Source organism: Gorilla gorilla, chromosome X (genome assembly GCF_029281585.2).
Source record: "Gorilla gorilla gorilla isolate KB3781 chromosome X, NHGRI_mGorGor1-v2.1_pri, whole genome shotgun sequence".
Classification (NCBI taxonomy): Eukaryota; Metazoa; Chordata; class Mammalia; order Primates; family Hominidae; genus Gorilla; species Gorilla gorilla.
Window position 1 is genome coordinate 165,093,587 of NC_073247.2, and position 21,785 is coordinate 165,115,371.

The 21,785-nt window shown below is 53.7% G+C and overlaps 2 protein-coding genes across 2 annotated transcripts in view; one reads left to right on the plus strand and one right to left on the minus strand.

Moving 5' to 3' along the window:
* Positions 1-6,155, minus strand: part of PNMA6E (PNMA family member 6E) — an 18,472-nt gene extending 12,317 nt beyond the window's left edge. Inside the window, exon 1 of the mRNA XM_055375835.1 lies at positions 5,603-6,155. The gene's annotated coding sequence lies outside the window, so the exon portion shown is untranslated. The remainder of the gene's footprint in view (positions 1-5,602) is intronic.
* ZFP92 (ZFP92 zinc finger protein) lies at positions 3,534-20,741 on the plus strand. The gene is made up of 6 exons (XM_019019085.3): positions 3,534-3,756; positions 4,020-4,068; positions 10,341-10,391; positions 10,709-10,835; positions 12,264-12,368; positions 12,679-20,741. The coding sequence occupies exons 3-6, from the start codon at positions 10,359-10,361 to the stop codon at positions 13,662-13,664; spliced, it is 1,251 nt and encodes a 416-aa protein (XP_018874630.1). The 5' UTR covers positions 3,534-3,756; positions 4,020-4,068; positions 10,341-10,358; the 3' UTR covers positions 13,665-20,741.
* Positions 20,742-21,785: the final 1,044 nt, after the last annotated feature.

Here is a 21,785-nt window from a genome sequence, read left to right on the forward strand (position 1 = left end):
AGGCGGCAGCCTGAAGCCAGAGCCAAGACTTGAGGTTGGAAAGAGGCTGGGGCCTGGGTGACAGCTCAGGACAGTGAAGCCACTAGAGGGGGCACCATAAGGATAGCTGTGGCCACACTGGGAGGGATAGTTGAGAAACAGTTGTGATCAGACTGGGAGTGTCAGTGAAGGGAGAGGGAGGCCGTCCTGGGAGGGACAGTGAGAACGGCAGTGGCCACACTGAAGAGGATCAGCAGAGGGCCAGTGGTGGCTCCCCTCTGGGACATTCAGGAACCAGAGCCACAGCTGCAGCCATGAGAGAAGCTGCCACTCAGGCAGTGGACGGCCACCTCCTGGGGCAGGTGCCCAGCTGAGCTTCAGGCCCTCAGGCTTCTGAAGGCCAAGACGGCCTGCCCTGAGGCCTGGGCATTGCTCCCTCCTGGCACCCAGGCCTGACACTATTGCCCCTACCAGCCTCACCCTGAGGGTCCCATCAATCCTCAGGGGTCGCAGGGTTGGACAAACTGGCCCACATGACACAAGGCATTCTCCATGCCATGAGTCATGTGGGCCAGCAGGGTCATGTGACCCTGCTCCTTCTGCAGGGTCAAGGAGCAACCTGCGTGACCTGAGGCATTGCCGCGTGCATTCCATCCCCTGCTTTCCCCAGAGCCACTGTCTCCTGGGACTGCAGCCTGGACATCCCCTCCTCCACTCACTGGCTGCACCCCATCTACAGCACTTTTCTGGCAGGGGGGCGGAGGCAGGAGTTGCTAAAACAGCTCATCCAGTCCAGACACACATCCTGTCCCCACAGGAGCTCACAGTCGCCATCACCCTCAGTGGATATCTGAGGCTGGCAGCATATTCCCAAGGCTCTGCATGCAGCCCAAGACCACCTCCCTCCAAGGGCACTCCAGCAGAGCAGTCAGCCACAGCCCAGCTGACCCCTGGGAGAGGTGCCGCCCTGACCCCTGCCCTGCTGTGAAGGCGGCTTACAGCCCCCTTTGGCCTGGCCTTCCCCAACTTGCTCACTCACTTCCCACAGACAGCTTGACGTCACCCTGGACCTCCCTGCTGGGCCCCTGGGCACCTGCTGTGGCTTGGGAGACCGGCTGCCAACCTGCCCCCAGGAGGGGGCTGCCTGTGACCTGGCGGGTGCCCACGGCACAGTGGGCAGCACCACAGCTGTGGGAAAGCGCCCACTCCCCTGTCCCCCGGCTACCTCACCTGCCCGTCCTGGGCCAGCCTAGGGCAAGGGGAGAACGGGAGACCAGAGCTGGGGAGCAGCCAGGCCAGCCGGACTGTGAGAGGGCTAGGTGTGGTGGGAACCCAGGGAGGAAAGGGGACCTCCCCACTTCCAGACCCCAACTCTTCCTCCCCAGGTTCTGAATCCGGGTTTGCTGCCCGGGAGGCCCTGCCCCTGCCTAAAGCAGAGATGGAGATACCTCTCTCAGGAGGCCCCAGGCCTCAGGGCCACAATAAGGGGAGCGGAGAGGAGGAGAGAGGGCCGTGTGAGGACCGCCGGCGGGGCCCGTGTGCCCTGTCATCCTCTCTAGATTGGGCATGGGTTTGCAGTTCTTTACAGTAAAAAACTGAAAACATGCTGGAAGGGAGATTGATCTCCCGACAGGATCGTGGGCTTGTCAAGGTCGTCTTCACTTGCTCTAGGCATTGTGCTCTTCAACTGACCGCGCTGCCGCCTCCACCACCAATGTGTCCACACACGCGGTGCCAACAATGGTGCACACGGTGGCCCCTGCTCCCCCATTTCTAGGCTTGTGTGGGACCCGCAGCCCAGTGCACATGGCCCTTTCTCTTGCAGTGGAAGTGGGGTGCACTCCCAGGGGCCCCCTTCCCCTGCCCGAGGCACACACTCCCCAGCCTCCATGCAGGTTGGCCGCTCACACTCTCTGGAAATGAGCCAAGGACAACAGGAGCTGCCTTCCCAAGGTCGCCCCAGTCCCCACCAGGTTACTGGACGATGCGGGTGCAAAGGTCCCCCCGCCCCCCGCCTCGATGGCCCAGGAGGACTCTGGGCTCAGCCTATTCCCTGGTGTCGGAGTGGCCTGGGCTGCCGCAGCAAATGACCACAAACCGCTTGGCTTCAGCCAACAGGAATTGACTCTCCCAGTTCTGGAGGCCGGAGTCCAGAATCGAGTGCTTCCTCCGGTGGCTCTGGGGGCGGATCCACCCACCTCTTCCAGCTTCTGGGGGCCCTGGGCACTCCCCACCTTCGCCTCCACATGGCCTTCTCTGTGTCTCTCTCTCCTGTCTCTTCTAAGGAAACTGTCCTTGGATTTGGGGCCCCCTGGATCATCTGGGTTGCTCTCATCTCCACATCCTCAATTTAATGACATCTGCAGACACCCTTTTTTTGCATATAAGGCCCTGTTCACAGGGCCTGGGTGTTAAGATATGGACATATCTTTCAGGGGGCACCAACCAGTCACCCCACAACATCTCAACAGCCCAGACCCCAGCCTGCCCAGCCAGAGCCCCGGTGAAGGGACAAGCTTGGGCACCAGGACACACAGCTGAGGGCCACCGGGAGCATCCCTGCCTCTGCGCCGGGAAAGGGGCTCCAAAGCTGTCCCTGCACTGGGCCCCCTGGGGGCCCTGCTCCCTGCAACCGGAGGTTCCCTGAGCAGCGTCCTTGCCCTTCCCCTATGCCCCAGATGGACGGCTTTTGTTCTGGGAGCACAGGCTTGCCCAGGGCTCCTTGCTGCGGGCTAAGTGCTCCTGGCCAGGGCCCAGGGTCTCTGAAGAAAAGAAACCCCTGAACTCTGGTTCAAAGGCCAAGGAGGCTCCCGCCTCGTGCTCAGTTCCCAGTGGCCGGGGCTGGGATATGTGATGTGGCTGATTTTTCCCTGTTGCTTTTCTTTTACGGTCTTTTTCATACGCTTCACTATTTGTCAAAGGTCTCACAATTGTCATCAGAGCAATATCCCAACCAACCTTGGATTTCAATCCCTGCTCTACCACGTGGAGCATGACCCGTTGGAAAATGACAAACTCCAGGTGCGATCCCCTCCGGTAACCTGAGGGAAAGCCAGATGCACCCAGAGGGTCTTGGCTTCTTGCACTTCCCTGGCCTCCGTTTTCCCCTCCTCGTGTCTCCACACCATGCTCCCTGAGTCACCTTTCACCTCTTCCCCGCTCTCTGATCCTTGCCATCCTGGGTCACTCCTTTACTGAGTGACCATGGCCGGGGTACTTGGTGCTAGCTGCCCTGCAGCGGTCCCGGGGACCCCAGCGAGATGAATAACTGAATGAATGGAAGTAATAACGCCCAGGGGTCTAGCCCATGGGAGGTGTTCTGCCAACGCGGGTCCCTCCCGTCCCCTTCAGGAGCCGGGGTGCGCTGACCACTTCGACCCCAGCCTTCAGAGCAGCCCAGACAGAAAGCGGAAGTGCCTCGGGGCGCGTGGGGAGCCAGGCCAGACGCCCCTGTGGGGCGGGCGCGGGGCGGGCCGCCATCCCTCTGCGCCGCGCATGCTCCATGCCCCCCCCCCCAACGCGCCCGGTTCCCACGCTGCCGCCACCCCGGCCCCGCCCGCTCCCGGCCCGCTCGTCGGCGCACCAGACTGAGACTCCCCTTCAGGACGCTCTTCGCGAGCGGTACCCAGAGGCGAAGTCGAGACAAGCCCAGGAGCCCCCACCCCCCGCCCGCGGACGCGGCCTCGGAGGGCTTCTAGGAGGAGGCGGCGGCCTTGGCCTCGGGCCTGCCGGGAGCAGGAAGGGAGGCCGACTCCCTCGGCCGCCCGCCGAGCCCAGGTAGGAGGGCCGAGCTGGGCCGCAGAGGTGCGGGTAAGCGGGTAAGGGGCCCGTCTCGGCAGGGTGCAGGTGTCGAGGGGGACGAGGGAGCTGCGGCGGCGGCGACAAGCAGGGACTCCCTGGGAGGCGGGCTAGCACTGAGTGGCCGGACCAGCCCTCGGGGCCGCCCCGTACCAGGGGCGCCAGGGGAGAAGAGCCATCCAGGGCTGGGCGCTGGGAGCCGCGGCCCGTGTTTGTCAATTTCTCTCCTGATTGGTTTCCAGCCACCGGTCCCGAGGCTGGCTAAAGAGCATCCTGTCGCTGATCTGCCTGGTGAGTTTGGATTTTGCACCTCTGGGTGTGAGAGTGCTGGGCAGGCTGGCATTGTGAGGTTGTGGCACTGCTGCCCAGGCACCGGCCCTGAGGGTCTCCAGATGGGGGCAGGATGCCCAAAATTGTGCTCCAGAGGGTATCAGGTGGGGGCTGGTGCCTCGCGGTGGTGCGGGATGTTGACCAGGTGACTGGCATGCCACGGAAAAGCATAAGCTTAGCCAAGCCAAGGAGGAAGCGAAGGGCCGATGGAAGTGGTGGGCAAGGGTGAGAGAAGGAGCCAGCTGAGCTGGGCAGAAAGCGGCACCCAGCGCTTCCCTACAGGGCTAGTTGTGACTGATTCAATCCCACAGATACCTCCTGAGCAAGCATTTGAGATCTGCCAGGGACACGGCGGTAGTAAGCCCTGCCCTGTTGTTCTCGTTCTAGTGGCTGAGCGCAGACAATAAGCAGAAAATGTTTTCCATTAGTAATTACAGAGTCTGTTAAAAGGCAGTAAGAGCCGGGGAAGGGAGGTCTGGTTGCCAGTTTAGGTGGTGTGGTTAGAATAAGTCTCATTTCAAAGGCAACATTTCTACCAAAACTTGAAGGTGGTAAAAGAGCGAGGCATGTGGTTATGGTTTTGGAAGAGCATTCTAGGCACAAGGAATCCCCTGTACAAAGGCCCTGAGGCAGGGGTGGCCTGGCTCAAGGGAGCAAGAGTGTGGCAGGAGCAGAGGGAGGTGCAGAGGTGGGAGGAGGATTGGGCAAGGTCAGGAAGGGTTGTGTGAGTTTACTCTGAGTGACACGGGCATCCCAGGGATAACTGTGAGCAGAGAAGGACGGGACCCGACCCACGTCTTAGAAGGATCCGTCAGCGAGCAGCCTAGGTGGCCCCCTTTTGGCTAGGTTAGCCTCTGCCCCCAGAGGGCAAGGCCTGCCCAGCTGCAAGGAAGCTCCTCAGAGGACTTTTTCAGGCTAGGCTGCATGGAGGGCCCCGGTCGACCCATGCAGCACCCAGGCCGGGCCTTGGCTCTGGGTTTCTCCAGTTTCCTTCTCCAGCCGTTCTGCCAGGTGGGCAGCAGGTGACTAGGGCCTCAGGCCAAGGAAAGCTGATGGGGCTGAGAGAAGCAAGATCCCCCAGGACGGAAGAAACCCAACCACAGTGGTGATGCCTGTCCCTTGTTGTGGATGAAAAAGCCCGAATTCCTGCTCCCACCGAGTGGGGCTGCTGGATGCTTTTCTGATGGTTGTTTGTTTGTGTGGGTTCTTTTTTCTTTTCCTCGGAATATCTCCCCATCTAGTGGTCGTCTTAAGGCATCCTGCTAGAGCCGGCTCTCCCCTTGGTTGGCCAGGCTTCCTTGCCGGCCGTGGCCCTGCTCTCATCCCCTTCCCAGCCCTCCCCGCGTGGAGCACCCTGCATACTCAGTTCCACCCATAGGCTAAGGTCTGCAAGCAGGGGTCCCGGGTCCAAGGCCCCTCACAGAGGTGGAGCAGCCCTGGAGGGGCCGGCAGTGGCACCGGTCACCCAGGTTGATGGGCCTTTCTGGCTCCTTACCTGAGGCGCCGAGGTCTGGTGGATTCTCACCTGTGTGCCCGATGCTGTGCCTCGGGGAAGCCTGGCTTCAGAGCCCAGGATTATCCTTCTGCTTGGCCTCTGCTCTGCTGGTCCCCAAAGGTCACAGGGTCTTGCTGGTCCAGCTGGAAGAAGCTGCTCTCTAGTTCCGCCAGGCGCCTTCCAGGTGCTTCTGTCCTCAGATGCACGGAGTAGTGCCCACCTGGGTGTTATCTGAGTTCTATGGGCACAGGGTTTGTCGTGTCTTTCTTTCCAGGAGTTGAAATTGTAGATGATTTTCGGGAACTAGCTCTCAAGGACAGGCACTGCTCTGGGTGACGGCTTGGTGTGGCCAGCACCTCCGCTGGGTGTTCCGATGCTGCACTTGAGTGCGGGTCTCCGTCTCTGGGCGGCCTCCGGCCGATGGGGTGTTCACTCAGGGGGTCACCACTCAACAGTGCTCTGCTCCCTTGGGGCTCAGACCTGCCTCAGTAATCTTGGGGTGGAGGGACTAGAGATAACTCCTCCCCGTTTCAACTTGTCCAAAATGGGTAGTGAACTTTCAGTACTGTTATGGTAGGGAAAAAAATGAGCTTATGCTGCTTTTCAAAACAATAATTTTATACTAGTCGGAAAGCACTGGCAAATTATCAGTAATACCTCCCCACGCACCTTTAGTTTTGCAGGGCTCCCAGTGACTGACAGTGTGTTATAATGAAATGAGGTGTGGCCTGCGGACATTAGAATGATTTTACCTACAGAAACATTTCTTTTCCCTCCTTTTTGATTGGGGTGAGATTCACACAACATAAAAATTAATTTTTTGAGACAGAGTCTAGCTTTGTCGCCCAGGCTGGAGTGCAGTGGTGCAATCACAGCTCGCTGCAACCTCAACCTTCCCAGTTCAAGCCATCACCTCACCTCAGCCTCCCAAGTATCTGGGACTACAGACACGCGCCACCACACCCAGCTAATTTTATGTATTTTTGTAGAGATGGGATCTCACTATGTTGGCCAGGCTGGTCTCCAACTCCTGAGCTCAAGTGATCTACCCACCTCGGCCTCCCAAAGTGCTGGGATTATAGGTGTGAGCCACCACGCCCGGCCAAATTAACCATTTTAAAGAGAACAATTCAGAGGCCATTTAGTACATTCACCATGTTGTGCAGTCACCACCTCTATCTGGCTCCAGAACATTCTCATCGCCCCATAAGGAAACCTCTAGACCCATTAGCACTCACTCCCCATCCCCCCACCCCCGCACACCCACCAATCTGCCTTCTGACATGATGGATTTACCTGTTCTGGACAGACATGTTTTATGAGAGTTAAAGGTTCTTTGGATGACAGGACCCTGGGATAGACGAAAGGCACAGCTTTTTGTTCTGTATAGCTCTGAACCAGAGAAGGCTGCCAGGCAGGGCCACACAGGGGTTAGACCCGGGGACAGGGAAACAGCAGCTGGGGCCGGAAGAGGCCAGCAGAGGCGGGTGGCTAGGTTTCTCCAGCTTCCTTTGGATTGATTGAGTTGCATAAGTTTTCAGGCTCCAGGACATAGGGGCTGTCCCTACTTGTCTGGTGCCTGGCCCCAGAGTGTGGGGGCCCAATGAGGCAGGGACCGTTGGAGTGTGTGTTTGGTGGCCCCAGAGAGAGGGAAATTGTAAGAAAAGTGGTGGGAGTGGGGACTTAGCAAACTGCCCTCGAAGGGCATAGAGATGAGAGGTTTTAGCCACTATTTCAAAACTAGGTCAAGACGGCTCTTGGGAAATGTGATGTTACATCACAAAATGGAATCATACAATATGTGACCTTTCAAGCCTGCATCTGGCTTCTTTCACTGAGCAGTGTCCTCAGGGTTCATCCACATGGTAGCATGTGTCAGAATTTCCTTTCTTTCTATGGCCAAATACTTTTCCATTGTATATATAGGCTCATGGTGTTGGTCCATCCATCCATCGATGGACATTTGGGCTTCTTCCACCTTTCGGCTCTAGTGATTAATGCTGCTGTGAACACGGGTGCGCAAGGGTTTGTGTGAACCACCTGTTTTCAATTCTTTGGGGGTATATACCCAGAAGTGGAATTGCCGGGTCATATGATAACTATGTTTAACTCATTGACAAGCCACCAGTCTGTTTTCCATAGTTTTTTTTTCTTTTTAATCACCATCTTGCCTTTTTTGTGTCAGCTTTTCTCTCTTTCTCTTTGTGAAAGAGGCCATTCCCTCCCCCAAATGCTTCAATATGCTTTTCTTTAAAAGGGACACTTTATTCCATGACCCAGTGCCACTATCCATCCAACACATGAGCAGTAATGATCCCCTACTTTCTTCCGAGGGCCACCCCATAATCACCCTCTCCCAATGATCCCTAATCCCTTTGACGACTCTCATTTACGCCAGCATCTCATTGATGACCCCTCTTGCAGTTGGGTGTTGGACCCCTTAAATCTCTTTTCATCTAGAACAGCCTCTCTCCCCAGTCTCCTTTCTCCCCCCATGACACTGATTTGCAGAGGATACTGGACCCGTTGCTCTATGGAACAGCCCCTTTCTGGGTCAGGCAGGTTGCTTCCTTGTGGTGTCATCTATTCCCAAGGGCCTCTGGACACTGGACATTGAGTGCCAAGGCTGCATTCAAATCCAGTCATATGGCTTTGGTAGGATACCTTCCTACTGCATCCTGGCAGCAGGACTGTCCCACCCTATGTCCCATTGCTAGGTTAGATTACTCTCTTGCAGCCCTCAAATAATCACAGGATGGCATTTTGATATGTGATACCCCTTTCTCTCTCAAGTCTTTAACCTAATGGTTTAGCTTCCATTCCACCTTCAGGGATTCAGAACATCAGCTTATGTATCTTGGACCAATGTTGGCTGGCAGGTCATCATGGATGATAAGGGACTTTGGAGCAATTTAAATGCCAGGCAAATACTATGGCTGTCCTTCTCTATGCTCCTGGGACCCTGTGCCCTCTCCCTCTCTCCTGTGGCGTTGGCACAAACAAACTGTAGTCACCCATTGGAACATCAATAAAAGCTTGGGGACCAACAAAATGGAAATCCCAGGCAGAGAAGCAGAGAAACCAGGAAGTAGCTGGTGGGGGCGTGTGCTGAGAAAGGAACAATCTTTTACCCCCCTGTCCTAGTCCTCCTGTGTTGCTGTACAGGAATACCAGAGGCTGGGTAATTTATAAAGAGAAAAGGTTTCTTTAGCTCAGGATTTTGCTGGCTGGAAAGTTCAAGACTGGGCGTCTGCATCTAGTGAGAGCCTCAAGCTGTTTCCATTCAGGGTGGGAGTCTAAGGGGAGCTGGTGGCGCACGGCATGTGCAGAGATCACGTGGCCAGAGGGGACGCAAGATGAGGGGAGGAGCCAGGCTCTTTTTAACAATCAGCTCTCACAGAGCAAGGACTCACTCACCCCTGAGGGAGGGCATTAATCTGTTCATGAGGGACTCACCCCCATGACCCAAACAACTCCCATGAGGCCCCACCTCCAACATTGGGTATCAAATTGCAACGTGACGTGTGGAGACTCAGATATCCAACCCACAGCACTGACTGCCATCTGGCATTGAGAACTGATGTGGAGAAGTCCTGAGGCCGAGGTGAATTTTGTCCACTTTGTCAATTTCATGTTCCCTACTCTTAGCCTGAAACTCAACTTCCTGCTGTCCCTCCAGGGTCCCACATGGTGTCATCCTCTGCGCCTGTTCCCTAATTTTCAGCACCACGAATGCCAAATGCAGGACCATCTGAGGGCCAGGGTATGTGCTGTGCTGTTGGCTGGCTACTCTCTTTGCCACTTGCAGCCTCCAGCTCTCTGCCTGAATGTCACCCCTTCAGAGAGCACCCCCACTACTGTAGGTCCCCCTTGATTCTGCACTGCCCTCACCTCTCTTCTCTTCATTTTGCAAAGGGAGGTCGTACATGTGCATTTGGAGTTTCCTTAAGAATCCCGACCTGAGGGAAGGGGATTGGCAGTGGAGCTTCCAGGAATGGCTGGAAAGTTGGGGTCAGGGGACGCTGGCCACATGGGGAGAGAGCTAAGAAAAGCAGCAAAAGAAGAAAAGAAAGGAAAGAAGGAACGGGCTCCCTCGAAAGCCTGGTCAGGCGAGCGCCAGTATGGAAGTGGGCATGGCACCTCAATTGCAGAGAGTGTCCTGGGTTTGAATGGTGCCCCCCAAAAAGACAGATTGAAGTCTCAACTCCTGGTATCTGTGACTGTGACCTCATTTGGAAAGGGAGTCTTTGCAGCTGTAATCAAGGTAAGATGAGGTCATACTGTAGGAGCAGGGTGGGCCCTAATCCAGTGATTGGCATTCACAACAGACCAGGGAAATTGGGACACAGACACACACACAGAGAGGATGGCCACACGAAGACAGAGGCCAAGAAGGATTGCTGGAAACCACCAGAAGCCGAAAGAGGCAAGAAAGGGGCTTCAGTGGGGCGGGGGCCTGCCAGCACCTGGATCTCGGACTTCTGGCCTCCAGAACCAGGAGAGAAAAATGTGTCTTGCTTGAAGGCCCCGATTTATAGTACTTATTATGGCCGCCCCAGGAAGCCATACAGAAGGTCTGATGGTGAGGGGCCCTTGGTGAAGCTGCAGGAGTGAGAACACCACAGGTGGCCGCTGTGCTTATTTCACAAGAAAAACTAAGCAGGGTCTTCAAGCAGGTCGCAGATTGGCTGCTCCAGGCTGCCCTGGGCTCACAGGGGGCTCTTTGCATTTCCCTTAGCTCCTCTGCGCCCTGGTGATGGCAGCCATTCTCCTGACCACGAGACCCAAGGTGAGTGGTGGCCCCTCTCCCTGGCCTCTCCCTCTGGCAGCCCCCGTCTGCTGCCTCCTCATGCCCAGGCCTCTCCAGCTGGGCTGAGCTTAGGCTGCCCTTAGCATCGTTTTCCTTTCCTGAGGCGCACAATCTGGGCTTCCTGCCTCTGTCGGCTGTGCTGCCTGTTTTTCTGTCTTACAACTCGTGCAACCCGAGCCTTTCCACCTGCTGAGCCTTCCGGGGCTCCCCCCGCCCCCCACATTTTGTTTCTGTCAGCTCCTCCAGGGGCCCAGGGGGTTGAATTCCCCTGTGGCCACAAGAATGCCTTATTTTAGGTGCCAGTATCTTTTGAGGATGTGTCCGTGTACTTCACAAAGACAGAATGGAAGCTTCTGGACCTCAGACAAAAGGTCCTCTACAAGCGGGTGATGCTGGAGAACTATAGCCATTTGGTGTCACTGGGTAAGTGATCCCTCCACGACATACACACACCCAGTCCCACCTACTCTGTCTCTGGGCTCAGTTTATTTCCGAGATTCCTGTTTGTTGGTTGCTATGAGCCCAAGAATAAATGCATTTCTCCATCAGACCAGTAATGCCAGTAATCCATTGCAGGCCAGCCGCCATCTCAGTAGGATGGTTTTTAGCTAAGTGGTCTGGACCTGTAAATGTTTTAGGTAAATGCGTTGGCCTGTAAGTTTCAGTACCAGTCTTATCTTGTGTATAAAATCGTGGATCGACTAAAGGTCTTTCTACTCAAAAGAGAGATGCAAATTCTATTGGAATATTTATGTGCACTCTTTTAGACTTAATTCGTTTCTATGACGGCTGCATTTTGCATCCGTTCCACTTTATAAAATTTAGCAACATCTTTTCTTTCCATTGACCAGGGAGGTCCCACATAAGGACAAAGTGTAGACTTGGATTTCAAGCCTTGAGAAGTCCCGGGAGGAGCTGGGGCAGCTTGGAGCACACTGCTCTCCCCCTTCCATGCCAGTGCACACCCACTGCCGGAAGGGGCAGCAATTTTGCCAATTACAGGGCAAAAGCAGGATTCACAGGCTAGACGGATGGGGGCCGGAGCACTCAGGAAGGTTTTCAGGTGGGGTAAAGAACCTCTGAGGGTGCCAGTGACTTGCCCCCACCTCACGCAGCTGATGAGAGATGCATGCGTGAAGCAGAGTGGGACCGGGCCTCTGGCTTTTCCCCCAGTGTGCCCAGCAAGGCTGGCTGCTGCAGCTAAGCTCAGACACTCCACTTCCCAGTGGAAATGGAAACACTCCATTTCCCCTTGCCGCTGGAGGGGAAATCCAGAGGGTCTTCAACATTGCACCCTACTGCCTTTGGGGTTGTGGGGGTCTGACTCCACAGATTTTGCCTCTGTAATCTAGCCCCATAGAGGGAAAGCAGCCTCATCCCCTGGATTCCTTCTGACACTCACCAGGCAGACCTGGGGTTCCAGGGAGGGGTCTGGGATCCTCAGTGGAGCTGGATGATGAAACAGGGCAATTCAGCTTTCAGGGCACGTGGCTGTCGGCCTCCCAATAGTCCCTGGGGCTTGCAAGCCCTTCTTCTGTCCCTCAGGGTGCCCACACACATCCCCGATTTCTCATGAGCTTCTCAGCCTCCCTGCAGGCCAGGTGACAAACACAGTTGTCCTCATGGCCCAAATCGCCAGCTACTGAAGATCTCCGTGCCCACCTGGCCCTGGACGCGCAGGAGCCCTTGCCCTCGTAGAGGGACTTGGCCCTTTCTCTGAGCCTTCCCAGTAGTGCTTTTTAGAGAGTTCTTTATTCTCTGTTACCTGAAGATATTGAGAATTGGCTGAGTTCAGGAGCGACCCTGCCCTCAGCCATAGTGGTCTTGACCTGCTTCATATTCCACGCCCAGGATTTTCCTTCTCCAAGCCTCACCTGATCTCCCAATTGGAACGAGGGGAAGGACCCTGGGTAGCAGACATCCCCAGAACCTGGGCGACCGCAGGATTGCACATAGGTGAGTGAGAGGTGTTCAACCAGCTCCCCATCGGGGGAAAAAGAAATAGCAGTGGCAAAGGGGGCGGGGGAGGGTACCCTGCCGCTTTGGGTGGGAAATCCTCTTTAGAGGCAGATGTCAATCTCCAGGTGTCACAGCAGCCCCGCTATCTCCAGCCCATCCTCCCGCCCCTTCATCTCTCCTGTCTGCCTGTGTGATGGCTTTCTGTTCTGTGGTCACCTTGCTCCATCCCCCTATGTTCTCACCTCCTGCTCGTTCATCTCTCTGACTTGGTATGAGGGTGACACTGCCTGGTGCTCTGTCTTTCCAGGTGACAGAACACAGAGCAAGACGTCGACTTCAACGCAGAAGCATTCTGGACGACAACTCCCCGGGGCCGATCCACAAGGTGGCAAGGAGGGGCAGGCGGCGAGGTCGTCTGTGCTCCAGAGAGGTGCCCAGGGCTTGGGGCAGAGTTCGGCTGCGGGGCCGCAGGGCTCCAAAGGCGCGGAGAAGCGGTACCTGTGCCAGCAGTGCGGGAAGGCCTTCAGCCGCAGCTCCAACCTTATCAAGCACCGCATCATCCACAGTGGCGAGAAGCCTTACGCGTGCCCCGAGTGCGGCAAGCTGTTTCGCCGCAGCTTCGCGCTCCTGGAGCACCAGCGCATCCACAGCGGCGAGAAGCCCTACGCCTGCCCCGAGTGCAGCAAGACCTTCACGCGCAGCTCCAACCTCATCAAGCACCAGGTCATCCACAGCGGCGAGCGGCCCTTCGCCTGCGGCGACTGCGGCAAACTGTTCCGCCGCAGCTTCGCGCTCCTGGAGCACGCGCGCGTGCACAGCGGCGAGCGGCCCTACGCGTGCCCAGAGTGCGGCAAGGCCTTCAGCCGCAGCTCCAACCTCATCGAGCACCAGCGCACGCACCGCGGCGAGAAGCCCTACGCCTGCGGCCAGTGCGCCAAGGCCTTCAAGGGCGTCTCGCAGCTCATCCACCACCAGCGCAGCCACAGCGGCGAGCGGCCCTTCGCGTGCCGCGAGTGCGGCAAGGCCTTCCGTGGCCGTTCGGGTCTCAGCCAGCACCGGCGCGTGCACAGCGGTGAGAAGCCCTACGAGTGCAGCGACTGCGGCAAGGCCTTCGGCAGGCGCGCCAACCTATTCAAGCACCAGGCAGTGCACGGCGCCAGGCGCCCTGCGAAGGCGGAGACGGCGCGGAGGCTAGCGGGCCCTGGTAGCACCGGCCCTGGGAGCGCGGTGGCGGCCACCAGCCCCCCGCGGCCGAGCGCAGCCGCCAGGCCTTCCAGGCCCAGCCGCCGCTGACTCCCCGCCAGCGCACCCAGGGCGCGACCGGTCTGCGTGGGGGGCCTTCCTGGGGACGTCGAGGCTCAGCCCCCTTCAGGTGGGAAAACCGCCCTCCCAGGGCCTCGATTGCGGCGACAGCCCTGACCTCTTTGGCCATCAGAAGACCCCAGGCAGAGCCTCACCCTGAGGCTGAGAAACGCAGGAAGGACTCAGAACCAAGGACTGCCGCCTGCCCTGGCTCCTCCGTCAACGGCAGTGCGGGCTGGGAATGGAGGCCCTCTACTCCCTCCTGAGTCCTGGGCCTTGCAACTGAGGCATATAGATGGCACCTGGGCCACTCGTCCCTGAGCCACAGGTACTATCGTGTGTGCACAGGCGTGTGTGGAGGGGATGCGTGAACCATCCCTCGGATTTGCATCAGAATCGCCTGCTGCGGGTAGGGAGGAGGCCGCGTGAGGCCAGTGAGGCCAGCCAGCGGGGGGCACGCTGGCTTTGAGTTACAGAAGAGTGGTGCATTTCCTCCCTGGGGGTCGTTCCCCTCGCCCTAAGAGTTGTTAGTGTTCCCAAGTAGAAGATACTGAAAGCACTTTAATCCTTTAAGCGCTTATATTGCAGGTGGGGGAGGCGCTAAAGTTAGCACAGAGGCAAGAGGCTCCCTGAATGTTGGCATAGGATGGGGGGCTGTGCCAGAAAACTCCCGCCTTGTCTGGGTGCCCCCAGCTGCTTCTGGGAGGAAGAGCAGCGCCCAGGCCCCATCATCCCTGAGCACCAGTGGTTCTGGGAATGGCTAGCCCAGGCCCTGCAGAGAGGATAAGACCCTTCAAGTCACTCACAAATGGACATTTGTAGCTAGCCACCCTCCAGGCTTTGCTTTCCCCCCTGCCCGCCCACTGCCTTCTGCTCCCCAGACCCCACCAGCAAAGGCCACCCTGGCCTCTCTGTCCCCTGTCCCCCTGCCCCGCCCCACCACCAGTGCCTAAAGCTTCGCACTTACCTGCTCCTCCCCATCAGGCAGCCTCTCTTGCGGCTGGTGACGATTAGGAGGAAAGCCAGACGGGTTAGGAATTTGCACTTAGGCAACAGAGCAAGCCCAGGAACGAATCTTTCGTCGAATGTCTTTTGCGTGACATTTTGTAGAATATTGGACGTTCCGTTGCTTTGATTGTTTTTGTATTCAGGGGTAATGTATATTGAAAATAGAGATTTTGCCATATCAGAGTATCAGGGATTCACTCCCTAAATAAGAGTCCCCCCAGCCCTCTGAGAAGACCTCAGGCAGGAGAAAGGGGGCCACCCCAGGCCTGCCCCCAGATGAGTGTGGTGGCAAGCCTGGCCCCTCTTCTCCCTACAACGATGCAGTCCACCCCTCTTCCCCTTAGCCCTGCAGAAACAGGGCAGACTCTTCAAATGGCACTTTACTGAAAGCCAAGGGGAATTCTCAAGGAAAAGTCTCGGGGCTGGCAGAGGCAGCTGCTGGCAGGCCTTATCCTAGTTCCCCAGCGCTGTCCCCAGAGCTGGGCTCAGGAGCTCTGCCCCTTGGTGCTCTCAGCCCAGCGTCCTGGTCAGCGGCCACCTCCTTCCAGCCCTGTCCCCTCCCAGGGAAGAGGGGGTTTTTCATCCACAAGGCCTGAGGGCAGGTGGGTGGTAGGCGTGGTGGAGGGGGGAGGTTCAAAGACAGCTGGCTCCTATCAGGAGAGTGTGGGAAGACCTGAACATACAGGATTCCCTCGGAGAATGCTGCTTGGAGTGCCAGTCACTAGGACAACTCCAGAAATAATGTTATACACACACACACACACACACACACACACACGATATATATAGTTTTATGAAAACTTCTAGAGTTCTTGTAAGTTGCACTTATACCGTAGCCTCCTTCAGTGTGTCCCTATTCCCCATCCTGTGATTGCGTTCTTGTCTGCAAGCTGGTCTCATAAGCACACAAGTGCGTGTCATGCCTGTCCCCATGTCCTTGATGCCAAGCCCGGTGCTGGTAATCAGTAAGCATGAGTGAAATGGGTCTTGCAGTCCTAGCACCTCAGACTCAGGCTTGGGACCATTGTCGGCTCCAGCCTTGCCTTGAGGCAATCTGAAGCATCTACGACTTTGGGTTTTCCAGAAAAAGAAGTATTAGGAATGGTGTATTTGAAGTCCCTGATGAGGCCATTGGGAAGTCTGGGTTTTTCTGCTGTGCAGACAGTCTTTGCAAGGGCTGGCATGGGTCCAGAAACGCAATCCTCCTGCAGAGTAGGTGCCTGTGGCAGGAGGCCATGTTGCTTCATTCAACTGAACCAGGAAAGAAACAGATCCACGCACTCTGATACCCATTTCCGTTGTTCTAGGAGGTAAATGATTTCGTTCCTACAAGCCAGACAGTAGCCAGCTTTCACTAAAGAAGAATCGACTCCTTAGTATCTTGTCATGCCATTGGTTCTGATGCATAAGTGAACCCTGTTTTTAACGGAAGCTCCTTTTTTTTCACCTCAGGACCTACCCAAGACTGACTAGATACTGGCAGGACAAGGTACAGGAGTTTTCAGCAGAAAGTGGAGTTGCCAGGAGAGATGCTGGGCACTTGCGCTGTGACTTTGGAGTGCCGGGAAAAGTTCCAGGGTCCCCAGTGCTTACTTAGATAAATGGCATTTAAAATAGTGCAGCCTTTTATCATTGCTTAGTCTAATTTAGCTCCCCTTAATGACATTCTCACTGCAAGGTGGTCATTGCTATCATTTTCTTTTGGGTGTGGCAGTTAGGTATGCCACGTGAGCTGAACGGGTTTCACATGGAATCAAAGTCAGAATGTTCGAAAAGGACATTTGTGTTTTTCCTTCAATGGTGCCTTGAAATTGGGCTCCCTCCCTCTTGCTGTGTGGGGAACTGGGAGGGTATAGCCCAAGTTTGCTTTGTGATGGACAGCTAGAATGTAAAAGCTTAAACTATGGGGAAAGTCTTGCCTGTTTTCCAAGGCTTCCTCCACCCCGCCACCGAAGAACTTACCTGGATGCCAACCTGGGACCCCTTTGTCTTTGGGCTTTTGCCCTTTGAAACTGTGAATGCTTCAAGAGCCACATAAATGCTCTGGCAGTGTCTCCATGTAACTAGTAAATTGTCCTGGCTGGATTCGTTGTGAAATGGAACTGTGCCATTTACTTTGGTTGCAAATAAGGAAGATGTATGAGTATTGGCCTGGAAATGAGCCCTCTAGTGTAGAGAGGTTATTCTGAGGGTTTAAACTACGTGGATAGGCCTTGGGTTCAAGGTTACAGGAAAGGCTGTAAGCCTGAGATTGTGGGGAATGTCCAGAGCTGGGCTTTGGGTGTTCTTTGGGGGGGTCCCTGTGAAGGTAAGACAGAAAGGCATTCTGGGTGAGCTGCCTCGGGTCAGCCCAGGGGTGCAGGCTCCTCTGACTGGGACCACAGGCAGCCACCCGAGGCCACTCAGATGCTGTGACTCTGAGACCAGAGGGAAGGGAGGCTGGACCTGGTCCCCTGTGTTCCCCAGCAAAGTGCCACATCAGTCTCCTGAGAACACAGCTGTGTGTTCTTTCCAGTCGCTTCTGTTCCCAGACTTCAGGCAACATGGCAGCTCCCACACTTGCCAGGGTAGTTGCAAGGGCAGCTCTGGAGACAGGAAGTGGAGGTAGAAGCAAAGGAAGGGAGTCCTTGGCTGGGAAGTGCTTGGGTTCGGACAGACAGGGAAGAAGGGAAAGTATGAGGTGTGTTCAGGGAAGCTTAGAAGGGCAGAGAGGTTTCAGTAGGACATGTATGGGCTAAAGGGTCAGTTAGAACCAGAGTATGGAGAGTCTGGGATGCCATATACAAAAGTTTGGGCTCTAACAGTCTCCTGATGAGGAGCAATTTTCCAAAACATGAAAGAATTATTCTAAGAATGACAAAGGGAAGTTAATATAAATTATGACTACCACAGGGTTTGAATTTACACACTGACCACCACAAATTTTATAACTGTAGTCGTCTCGATGGTTGTGATGCCCATGAGGTGTTCGGCTGGGGGCATGATGACGCTGAGGCAACATGAGAGGGGATGTCTTTGACACCAGGGCCCCAGCCACGTGTCTCAGGGGCTCCCACTTGCCATGGGACTCGCAGCTGGTTCCATCTGATGCCAGCCCCAGTGCATCTATCACTGTCTTCACAAAACGGGGGTCCTCCAGGAGTTCCGGACAGCTGCTCTGCAGATTCTTATATACGTTTAATCGAAGGCCTTGGACTTTTGAGAGGAGCGCAGTGCCCTCCTTTTGTGTTCAGGAAGGCCAAACTAGAGCCTTCTCCACCGCCGGGGAATATTCATGTGGGAAATGGAGGCCTGCTGCAGACCTGAAGGTCAATGATTGTTTAATCTTTCTTTGACAGCATTATGAAGGTATAATGGGCATACAAGAAACTGCACATCTTTAAAGTGCACAGTTGGAGGGTTTTTGGCATGTGTGGACACCCATGAAACCTCCCCCATAATCGAGACAGTGAATTGATCCGCCACTCCCAAAAGTGGCCTTGCGCCTCCAGCAACCCCTCTTTCCTGCTCCTCACTGTCCCCCATCCCCACCGCCACTGCTTGGCTTGCTGTCACTATAGATTAATTCCCATTTTCTAGAATTCCATAGAAATGGACTCATACAGTGTATGTCTGGCCTCTTTCACTCAGCACAATTCTTTTTTCATCAGGTGTTTTTGTGCATATCAGTACTCCATTTTTTTATTGTTGGTAGGATCCCATTGTATGGGTGGACCACAATACCTGTTGAATACCTGTTGATGGACATTTGGGTTGTTACCAGGTTTTGGCCATGACAAATAAAGCTGCTGTGAACATTTGTGTACCAGTTTCTGCGTGGGCATATGTTTTCATTTCTCTTGGATATACGGCTAGGAGTGGAATTGTTGGGTCATGTGGTAACTCTGTGTTTAACTGTGCGAGGAACTGCCAAGCTTTTCCATAGCAGCTGCACCATCTTATGTTCCCACCAGCAGTGTACAAGCGTTTTAGTTTCTCCATATCCTCACCAACCGATATAGTTTGGATCTGTGATCCCACCCAAATCTCATGTTGAATTGTAATCTCCAATGTTGGAGGTGGGGCCTGGTGGGAGGTTACTGGATCATGGGGGCAGGGTTCTCACGAATGGTTTAGTACCATCCTCTTGGTGTTGTCCTCATGATAGCGATTGAGTTCTCCCAAGAGATGGTCCTTTAAAGGCGTGTGGCACCTCCCCTTTCTCTCTCTTGCTCCTGCTCTGGCAGCGTGATGTGCCTGCTCCTGCTTTGCGTTCCACCATGAGTAAAACCCCTGAGGCTTCCCCAGAAGCAGATGCTGCCATGCTTCCTGTACAGCCTGAAAAACCGTGAGCCAATTAAACCTCTTTTCTTTATAAATTACCCAATCTCAAGTATTTCTTCATAGTAATGCAAGAACAGACTAATACACTAACACTTGTTATTGTCTGTCTTTTCATTATAGCCATCCCAGTGGGTGTGGGGTGGTATTTCATTGTGGTTTTGATTTGCATTTCCCTGATAACTAATGATGTTGAGCATCTTTTCATGTGTCCATTGGCCATTCATATGTCTTCTTTGAGGAAGTATCTGTTCAAGTCTTTTGCCAATTTTTAAATGAGGTTGTTTGTCTTCTTATTAAGTTCTAAGAGCTCTAGACACAAGTCCTTTGTCAGATATGTATTTTGCAATATTTTTCTTCCAAACTCTGGCTTGCCTTTCCATTTGCATAACACTGCATTTTAAAGAGCAGAAGTTGCGTTATGTTGATGGAGTCTAAGGTATGGACTTTTAAATTTTATAGTTTGTGCTTTTTGTGTCATAGTTAAGAAATCTTTGCAAAACTCAAGTCACTAAGTCTTTATCCAGAGTTTTCTTATAAAAACATAGACCTGTTTCCTTATAGAAGTTGTATAATCTTAGCTCTTATATTTAGGTCTATGATCCATTTTGTGTGTGGTGTGAGGCAAATTCACAATTCATTTTTTTATATATGGATATCCAGTTTTTCTAGCACCATTTGTTGAAAAGATTATCTTTTCTCCAGTTGAGTTACCTTAGCCCCTTTGTGGAGAATCAGTTGGCCATATGTGTGTGAGTCTACTTCTGGACTCTTCATGGTACCTCATCAGTCAGCGCTATGGACTGAATATTTGTGCCCCCTGAAAATTCATATGTGGAAGCCCTGATCCCCAGTGGGATGGTGTATTAATCCATTTTCACGCTGCTAATAAAGACATATCAACACTGGGTAACTTATAAAGAAAAAGAAGTTTAATTGATTCACAGGGCCACGTGGTGAGGGAGGCCTCACAATCATGGTGGGAGGCAAGGAGGAGCAAAGTCACATCTTACATGGTGGCAAGGAAGAGAGAACTTGTGCAGGGGAACTGCCCATTATAAAACCATCAGATCTTGTGAGACTTACTATCAGGAGAACAGCACAGGAAAGTCCCGCCCCCATGATTCAATTACCTCCCACTGGGTCTCTCATAGGACACATGGAAATTGTGGGAGCCACAATTCAAGATGAGATTTGGGTGGGAACACAGCCAAACCATATCACATGGCATTAGGAGTTGGGGCCTCTGGGAGCGGATTAGGTTTAGATGAGGTCATGACGGTGGGACCCTCATGATGGGATTGGTTCCCAACAACAAGAGGAAGAGACACTAGAGCTTCCTTTCTCCACTGTGTGTGAGGATACAGCAAGAAGGCAGCTGTGTCCAAGCCAAAGAGAACTATTACCAAGAACCAAATCTGCTGGCACCTTGACCTTAGACTTTTAGCCTCCAGAACTGTGAGAAATAAATGTCTGTTGTTTAAGCCACCCAGTCTGTGGTATTTTGTTATAGCACCCCAAGCAAACTGAGACAATGTCTATCTCGATGCCAATGCCACACTCTCTTGACTACTGTAGCTTTGTAACACGTCTTGAAATCAGGTAATGTGAGTTCTCCAATGCTGTTCTTCATTTTCAAAATTGTTTTGTCTTTTCAAAGTTTGTCACACTTTCACATGAGTTTTAGAATACCTTGCCAATTTATATGGGGGGAAAAAGCCTACTGGGGTTTTGATTGGATTGCATTGAATCTATAAACCATTTGAGGGAGGATTGATATCTTTAACAATATTAAGCCTTTCAATCTATGAACATGATGTTGGGAGCCTTCTTTAATTTCTCTCAACAATGGGTTGTGGTTTCAACGTTTAGACCTTGGATGTGGGTTGCTAGAGAACCTGCTAGAGTGGATTAAATAATTAGTAGATCCCTACATATGGTTATTGAGTTTATGGGTATTGTTTCAACCATTCCTAGTAACCCTGCATTCTCATTTAGTTCTTCATTTATCTAACAGATATAGACTGAACATTTAACTGTGTGCTGCGATATGAGGATGAGTATGACAGAATTAGGTGTATTTTTTTGTTCCTATGATGTTTTTGTTTAGCCCAGTCCATATTTGACAGCAGCCTTGACCATAATATAACACAGAGCTATTTTTTGTTTCTTTGTCCGTTTGTTTGTTTCTTTGTGTTTGTTTGTTTTGGAAACAGAGTCTCGCTCTATCCCTCAGGCTGGAGTGCAGTGGTGTGATCTTGGCTCACTGCAACCTCCACCTCCTGGGTTCAAGCGATTCTCATGCCTCAGCCTCCTGAGTAGCTGGGATTACAGGTGCCTGCCACCACATCCAGCTAATTTTTGTATTTTTAGTAGAGACAGTGATTTGCCATGTTGGCCAGGCTGGTCTCGAACTCCTGGCCTCAGGTGATCTGCCCACCTTAGCTTCCCAGAGTGCTAGGATTAAAGAAGTGAGCCACCACACCTGGCCAGAGGTTTTTTTTGTTTGTTTGTTTGTCTTGTTTTGTTTTGTTTTTGTTTTTGACAGAGTCTAGCTTTGTCACCAGGCTGGAGTACAGTGATGCAATCTCGGCTCACTGCAACCTCCACCTCCCAGGTTCAAGCAATTCTCCTGCCTCAGCCTCCCAAGTAGCTGGGATTACAGGCACGCACTGCCATGCCCAGCTAATTTTTGTATTTTTTTTTTTTTAGTAGAGATGGCGTTTCACCATGTTAGCCAGGATGGTCTCGATCTCCTGACCTTGTGATCTGCCCACCTCAGCC

Coding starts and splice junctions, on each gene's coding strand:
- ZFP92 (XM_019019085.3), top strand. CDS start 10,359: ATGGCAGCCATTCTCCTGACCACGAGACCCAAG. Junction 10,392..10,708: donor TCCTGACCACGAGACCCAAG/GTGAGTGGTGGC, acceptor GCCTTATTTTAG/GTGCCAGTATCTTTTGAGGA. Junction 12,369..12,678: donor GACCGCAGGATTGCACATAG/GTGAGTGAGAGG, acceptor CTGTCTTTCCAG/GTGACAGAACACAGAGCAAG.